At 31.6% G+C, this 8,714-nt stretch overlaps 1 protein-coding gene across 4 annotated transcripts in view; it reads right to left on the reverse strand.

Annotated features, from left to right (window-relative positions):
* The window catches only part of LOC118192447 (cell adhesion molecule Dscam1-like), an 816,729-nt gene extending 816,428 nt beyond the window's left edge, over window positions 1–301 (reverse strand). For all 4 annotated transcript variants that reach the window (XM_085823333.1, XM_085823331.1, XM_085823332.1 and 1 more), the window contains exon 1: window positions 98–301. In XM_085823333.1, the coding sequence (XP_085679459.1) occupies window positions 98–173 (76 nt within the window). In that variant the 5' untranslated portion in view covers window positions 174–301. The remainder of the gene's footprint in view (window positions 1–97) is intronic.
* Between the last annotated feature and the right edge of the window lie 8,413 nt (window positions 302–8,714).

The following is an 8,714-nucleotide window of genomic DNA, read 5'->3' on the forward strand; positions in this document are numbered from 1 at the left end:
CGATTTCATTCATTAAAAGGTATAAATTCTGTAAAATCAAAACATGAATTCTTTTATTTGTTTGCACGTGTATCTAAATTAACGTGGAAATACTTACCTTGTACAATACTAATCATAAAAATGAACATCCAAATCATAGACATCCCATTCCAATATCTTCCTTTGTTTAGCATCACTATTACGTTTCACTTCAAGAAAGAACTAACTCATGAACTGCATGAATACCATTCGAAGCGCTGAAAAAGCAGGCGGTTCAGCAAAAGTCTTTTCACGGTTATCCTTGGACTACGTGCTATCGCTTCGCCGCTCAGCGCGCGTGTGCTGCCGGAAAAGCAGTCTCCCTGTGGTTCACCAGAGTTCGGTGGCGAAGAGCATGCGCAATGGCATGCCACGTGGTTTCGTACTTGACAGGAGAGGTTTTGCTTATTTTCTTTACCTTCGAGTTTCTGTAATTTCTCGTTGTGTTTCGCGATAAGACTTGATCAGTCTTTAGTTATTTTGTGGTTTGCTTCCAGCTGATTATCATTGCGTACCTTTTACTTTTAAACAAAATTTGAAACAATAGTTCATTTAATTATATATTATTAACAGAAGATTTTAAATCAAAGATCAAATGCTTCGTTTATGTCTTAAAAGTCTTTAGCGTATGAGGATATTATACAAAGTACGAGACATTGAGAAGCAAAAGTAGGTAAGATGCAGAGAACTAAACGTAATTGTTTGAAAATTTGTCTTATTTGTTCTCACAAAATTTGAAAAAGGAGGAAATATTTAATTAAATATCAAAGCTCCCTACAGAGTATATGTTTCGTCAAGTATTCATAATTCTAATATCATAATAGTAAAAATAAAGCTAGTATAATAAAAATAAAGCAAAATAAATAAAAATAATAATAAAATAAATAATAATAAATAAATAATAATAAAATAAAGCATAGTAGCTCTCGTTATGGAAACCACATTTCTAGTTGCACCCACACAAGTTGTTACCATTCATACACAACTTCGTTATTGAGGAAAATAAAATTTATAGTTTTAACTAAACAAAAAGCAGTTCAACTTAAAATTTAGCACAAATAATGATGAAAATATAGGTAACTGCAGTTTCTGTGTAGCTAATCAAGCACTGTGAGCGTTCATGTAATGATACGCACAGTAGAAGTTACAATGCTTCACATCTTAATTAAAGTGTAAGCTCAAAGAGAAAAAAAGTAAGCATCGTAACAGGTTGACGGTGAATTTGGCTTTCTATTTAGACTTCGTAAAAGTTTCCAGTTTTTCTGCACAACAATACTTAATTATTTCTGTTCCCATCCTAGGCTAGGATAAACTTATTCCGACATCCACCTTACTTCTCTCGATCCCACATTCCAGCTTGCATGTAAAGCAATGTAAATTTTCTCTGTTTATCGTAGGATGACAATATTTCATGAGGACGGGTAACACCAAGTGAACAACGTCTGCTGATATGACATTCAGAGCAAAAGAAATAATGTTTTTAATAATTTCCAAAGAAAATGCTCCAATAGTAGATGAGATTTCAGAAGCAAAATTCAAAATAATCTACTAAAGAAGGCCCTTAATACTCTCAGAACTTTTCAACAGAATGTTTTAGTATGAAATTTCCAACGATATCTTAAAAATTAGCCAAGATGCTTTATTCCTCAAGTACAAAATACCCACATATTATAATTAAAGTCTTCCCTCCTACCACCCCATCCGCCTTTTATTCACTCTCGAAAACTTACAAAAAAATTCTCTGCAGCTATACGAATTTCAAAATCCTCAGACGCCCTCATGTATATGAAAGATAGTATTTTGACAAAAAATTAAAAGTATATCACTTGAAAACCTAAGAGCGCATTCGATACCCTCTAGAAGCCTGCAAATTTTAGTTCCGTGCGAGAAACAAAATTCCCCTTCAGCATCTACTTCATTTTAGTAAATTACATCAACAAGACAATTCTTAATAACTCATAACACTTGGTCCATCAATTAAGATAGAGGTTACCCACAAGGTTCGTGTACTGGAACTACTTTGTACAACTTAATTATTAGCAGCATCATCATTGCAGAAAGATCTCAATTGTTATTGTCTACTATTAATATTGTACTACTATAACTATTATATTAATTATAATAGTTAATTATATTATAATTAATAATACCTAGTATAACTACAAGTATTATATTATTAACCTCAAGATTATTGTTCAAAGGTGCGCAGATGTATTGCTTACTATAACACAGCAGTTAATCAGACAGAGTACAAGAAACGGACAGGAGCGAAAAAAGTATTAAACAAGTAAGCTCTTCTATGTTCTCTATATTCGATATGCGTTTTCAAATCAGCAACTCCTAAACCCTGAAATAAAACAAAACTTAGAAGTAAGACATATTAGAATAAAGGTGCATAGAATGAAATCACCGAGATACTGAGATGCCTCAAGCTGATATGGGCCCCAGGTGAAGAACATAATAATACCAATAACACACCCCAAGTGTCACGCTAAACTGACTTCAGAAATTTCAAAGTAAGGCATTAATTCACAGCTACTAAAAATCACCTACTCAACAGTCGCCGAAAATAATTCGAACTTAGGCAGCTGCAGTCTCATGATTATCAATGCAGAGTAAACAATTAGAGCAGCAATAAAGCATCAAAAGACCCTTTGTCATAAATATGGAATTAACAATTGCATTACAATCTATACTAACTTCTACTTACACAACTAGCAATTTACAGAGCTCGTAGATCCACTCAGAGCAGAAATGTATACATCTGTAGTAACAGTTCGACAGATCCATTACGAAGTACCATTATTACACAAATGAATCAAATTAATATAATGAAATTCTCTGCGCCTTTATTCAGTACACTAATGAACAAAAATATTGCACATGGGTAACAAAACTAACATACAAAATAGCATCTTCCAAGAAGAAGCGTTGTTGTCATAGCCCTGTATTCACCTGTCACCTGTTGTCATACCTAGTAAAGCACTAGCTATGGCAATAATTCAAGCAGTAATTTAGTGACACTAAAACGCCAGTATCTACAACGGCAAAATCTCAGTGCCATCCTACATTCACTCCACTATTCTTATAGCTTCAAAAATATTCAAAAGGATATATGACGTTTCAAAAGCTTTAATTTATATCTACACCGGAAAGTGGCACATACCAGAAATCAAGGAATGCAGCGAGAAGTTTTATCTGGAGGAATTTGTAAATCCCTTGGTTCTAATGAAATATAATAGCTTACAGTTCTAAAGCGGTACTATGGCAGACAGATAAACAGAATAAGCCTATGCAGGTAGCCCCATCAAAATGCACTAATTCTGCAAACCAGATACCTGTTTTAGAATATATAACAAGTGCCCAAAGATCCTTACTTGCACGACCCCATAATTTCGAGCTAAATGAGAAAGAAAAGTGGGACACCGGTGAAAAATTAAAAATCTTTGTTTTAAACGTGAACATCAGTATTTGCATATGTTTACATAAGAACATGTTCAAAATGTCAATCACGCACATCGAGACATGCATGCGAGCGTCTTGGAATCGCTGATTGCACACGTTGCAGAAGCGTGGCATCTACCAAAATACATGCAACATGTAGACAAGCAACAAAGGCACTTTCTGTAGTAAGTAGTCTTAATATACTATGGGGATTTATTTAGTTTCATTAACAGTTAAATTTTAGTTGTAGCAACTTTTCTTTCAGTCTCGTTTTCACGCGCGCTTTTTTGCTAGAATGCTAACAAGCTAGCACGCCTGTATTCAAATAAGATAGAAAGAAGTGCTCTCTCTGAGCATTACGGGTTTAGCCCTGAAATTTCAAAGTTCCTCAAAATGTCATGAATAAGTGATATTTTCTTTATTTTCATTAAAAAATGACTCTCTCATTTTGTACCTTGATTCCTTTTCTTCTAATGTACATCCAAACTGAAATCAGATACATTTAAAAGCTAGCAAAAATTTTCATGTACTATATTGAATATAGAAGACAGATTTCTGTGTGGAATTTTCCGGCCATAACGCTGAGAGGGTTTTAAGGGAAGGTTTTGAAAGGCCACGTTGCAATTTTGATTCTGTGGCGTTGAATGCTTCCAGCAATTAGGCTTGTTTCTGCCGACTTCTACGAATCAGAACTTTCATGGGTGTTAAATTGTCCTGTGAACTGTTAGAGGAAATTTAATACATTTTATTTTAAGTTCAACGTTATCTCTTTGATATAAGCCAGTAGTGTTGGTTTTGTGTAAGCTCAAGTGAGCCATCTGTGCAACTATATTTCATTGAATAAAGAGTTCTTTACACCCTCCTTCTGACTTTCTGTAATCATTTAGACCTAGGAATAATTCTTTATACATTCTTTTAGAGCTTATTAGTTTATGTTACCAAAAGGAACGAAACACTTTAAGACGAATTCCTGCCGATAGACTCGAAGGAAAAAATCCAAATGTGAAAGATGTGAAGATCGCAGCTGATATAAAACTGAATCCCCACATCCAATCTAGCAGTCTGGATATTCCATATTTAGCCAGTTACGTTCAAAAGTGTTGAATTGCGCTGAAGCTCAATCACGCTGTGGCATGCTGGCGATGTGACAGATATGGCAGTAATACTTTTCTTTCGCATTTATATAAAAAATTATGGGTCATGCAGATACAGATATTTGGTCATTTCTTGTGCATTCCAATCGAATAAGCTAGCTGTGCAGAATTGAAGGGACAAACAAATTTAATGTGTTTGTTTATATTTTGTATTAAACAAAGGCATATATACATGCGCGTGTGTCTATATATAGATATAGATATAGATAGATATATAGATAGATAGATAATTTATTTACTAAAGAAATTTTGATTATATTATCTCCTAATATAAATTTAGTAGAATGTATCAAAAAGAGGGAACCGATATGTAGATAGATAGATATGTGTGTGTGTGAGCATAGTGTTGCTGAGTTCGTGTATGTGCATATCTATAGTTATCTGTATATATGGACAACACGTATAAATATGGTTTAAAATCTTATTATTAGCACAGAAAAAAGTTTCCCCCGAATGATTCTTTAAATTGTATTATGAGTGCTTTGAACATAGAATGGATTAAGAATTTACTTCTCAAGCAATCACCTCATTTAGTAATTTCTTAATTATATCTTATATTCAATTATATTTCTTCAGTTTCCTTCCATTAATAAAAGGATTAAACAAGCATCTACATTTACCCATATATCTCATTCCACTGCATAAATTTCCATGAGCTTTTAATTATCTTGGTTGATGTAGCGTGATAGCGTTTTATTATATGTGATTACCGGCATTAATTAAAGCAGAAACAATAGTAATCTTAATACTTTCTTCTCTTGCTCATTAATGATTCCATGCTCTTTAGTGGAAATGGTGCAACAAATAATTAATTATCCCTGGATAGAAATGCAATTTGTGAATAATTAATTTTAAATGAGTAATTGCAGCAATTATAAAACTGTTGATTCATACTGAAAAGGAAATATTTCTAGTATGGTAGGCAGTGATCATGTAAATGCAGTTCAAAATCTCTGTGTGAAAGTTTGGAAGATTCATCTAGAATACTTAAGCAAAACTGAATAGAAATGCATTTTATTATTTTTGTCTGAATTTTCTTTTGTGAATTTCCATAAAATGCTTCATTATAACTGCTGGAAAAATCTTCGTGGAAGTTTTAAGTGAGGACTTTTCTTTCATTGAAATGTTCGATCACTGAGAAATAATTTTATAAAAAAACTGTATTTTTGTTGATTCCCACCAAGATAGACCATTAAAAGTATTAACAATTATCATTAACCCTTCTGTTTTAGGTTTATATTCTGGCATTTCCTTTCTATTGTAAACCGTAGCAAATAATATAAATAATATCAATAATATTTTAGTATAGGTAATAATAGTAATAATTAGATGTGTTATTTTATCATTAACAACAGATGAAAATGCACCAATTTATTTACGACTCAGAAGTGCTAGTATTTCCCATATTAACCTTCTTAACAAGCATTCGTGGTGTAGTGGTCTGCACGATCAGCGTGTAATTGAGAGGTCCGCGGCTGGATTCCCGTGAAGGCGTTGCTAAATTTTTATCTTGTTTGCTTCCAAAAATCATAATGCCTAACACAATGATACTTTCGCTGTTTCTAATTATATATTTTATTACTTTCATTATAAATATTTATATCATAAGCATGCCTCATGCTTCACATCCATTAGAAAGTGGATACTAAATTGTAATCATGATACAAATTTTCGTTCCGAATACAAATCAATTAAATTTAAGAGAGAATTTTCTCATAATTGAACACTAGTTATGCTAATTTGAAATTATAACTGACATTTAAAAAAGTACATAAATATTTGTGTTACTCCTAGACAGAAGTTTCTTTTGACTGTTTGCAGAAGACAGAACAATTTGCTGTCTTCATATGGCTACCTGTGAGGTTATTGATGTGGCTGTAGCCGTGGTACTCTCGATCGTAATTCCGTGCTTTGATGCTCTTACGTTGTCATGGAATGTAGCTGTCGAAGACAGGAACGAGAGTAGGAGTCCAGCGGAGTGGGATATTCAAGTCCGTGACATTATCTACTACGAAGAAATGCAGAGAATCATAGGAAATACCTCACGACGGATATAATGGCAATGTAGATAATAAATATAATAAAGAATGTATCACGTTATGACCTGCTAATCTCATCCTGACGTTTTTCGCGTCTTAGGTTGACATACCCTGACAATCTCTTCTGTTACGTTTATAGAAACTTCGGATTAAAATATTTAATTCACTTACATCGATATTCTCCTCTGATCGACTTCCACATATACTACTTCATTATAACTCTCAACACCCCCAACAAATAGTAATAATATATATATATATATATATATATATATATATATATATGTAATTTATTATTAAAAATATTTTGTAATATATCATCTCCAAAGAACAGAAATTTTATTAAAGCGATGAATTATTGGAATAAATTTTAGTCAGTATTTTTAAAAACTGCAAAGAAATAATATATATATATATATATATATATATATTATTACTCGTAAATTTATTTCATGTAACTGTTGACTGACGTACTGGAATAAGTGAATTACGTTTACGAATCTTTTCTAAATCTTATGTACACTTCTACATTTTTTTCACTTAGTTGTAATTTCTACATTATTTTTTATTTCGATTTTTCTATATGTCCCTATGTATTTGATCTTTTTCTGTGTGTTCGAAGAATGAGTACGAATGGCATGTAGAGCACCTCGGGACCATATTTGAGACTCTCTGTGTTCTTATGTTCAAAAAATGGAAATCTATTTAAAACTGTACAATGTTTCAAATTGTCCAGAGGAAACAGCCGCGTTATTCGTAATTCATTAATTTCCGTTGAGATGTTCTGTATGTAAGAGTAAACAGAGGATATTAATATTTAAATTTTTAACTTTTTTATATTTCTATTTAAAATGCATCTCCTGCTTTTCCCTCGTACTGTTATGGTTAGTTTTGATTTTAATTTTAAAGATTACACTATTGTTCTAACATGTTTCAAATTCTCGTACAAAAATCTTTTCTTGGAATTTTGTCAACTTAAAAATTGTATATATTTTTACCCTACACCTTTTACTCAAATAGGATAATCAGGATATCACTTTATAATATATACGTGTATATAAATCAAGTCCTTAAAAATTTTAATTTATTTCTTCTTTTTTGATGATAACTCGATATTAATTGCTTTACGTCTTGACGCATCAAGTTAGCGAAATTGTTTTATAAGTATTTTAAGATAGTACATTAGCAGTTAAGATCTGCTAACGTGCACAGTTATTTTTTGCTGTGAAGGGATTTTCATTTTTTCACTAATATATAATTTCTATAATCTTGCTAGATATTGCTGTTATGGATTTTGCATAACAAAATCACTCGTAAATAGCTTAAAATATATTTGCGCTTTCTACAGCATGAAGCTCAGTAATATGCGTATTTATATTCTGAAGAGCTTTATAATACTTCATGTAAATATGTTCCTTAAAAACTTCGAAATTATTTTAATAAATAGCAGACAATCATTTTCCATATACGATTGACATTTCGCAATTTTACCCAGTTTGAATTATAGTTCAGAAAATTGGATCATAAACATTTTTATCCAATTTACAAAGAAAATTATGTATGCATTAAGTCACAAAAATAAAAAAAAAAAAATAAATAAATAAATAAAAAATTAGAACACAGCTGAGAGATATGTGCGAATACAATATCTGAATTAATATATTAAATATTCTGTACCTTATTAAAAGCGCAGCTGCTGATAAATGAATAAATCATACATAAAATGTGTGAAATGAAAACAAGTGTGCACATTTTTTGCTTACCTTTATAAGCCGATAGTGTAGAATTGCTTAAAAAATATTTTAAAAAATGCATTACTTTACTAAAAATGTATTTTTTAAGATAAATTTTGTTTATCTGTTTTTGGAATTGCTTCCAAAACATAAAAAAACATACACTATACTAAAACCTTATTTCGTTAAGATAAGTTTTGGTTATCTTATCCTTTCATAAGCTGAATCGTTTTTCCTTTACTTAAATAGATCTTGACTAGAAAACATTCAGATGCTGACACTATTACTACGTAGAGTAGAAAATATATCATAATTCTCCCTCAGTT

Source organism: Stegodyphus dumicola, chromosome 9, assembly GCF_044657685.1.
Source record: "Stegodyphus dumicola isolate Sdum_Otavi_A_Nest chromosome 9, ASM4465768v1".
Taxonomy (NCBI): domain Eukaryota; kingdom Metazoa; phylum Arthropoda; class Arachnida; order Araneae; family Eresidae; genus Stegodyphus; species Stegodyphus dumicola.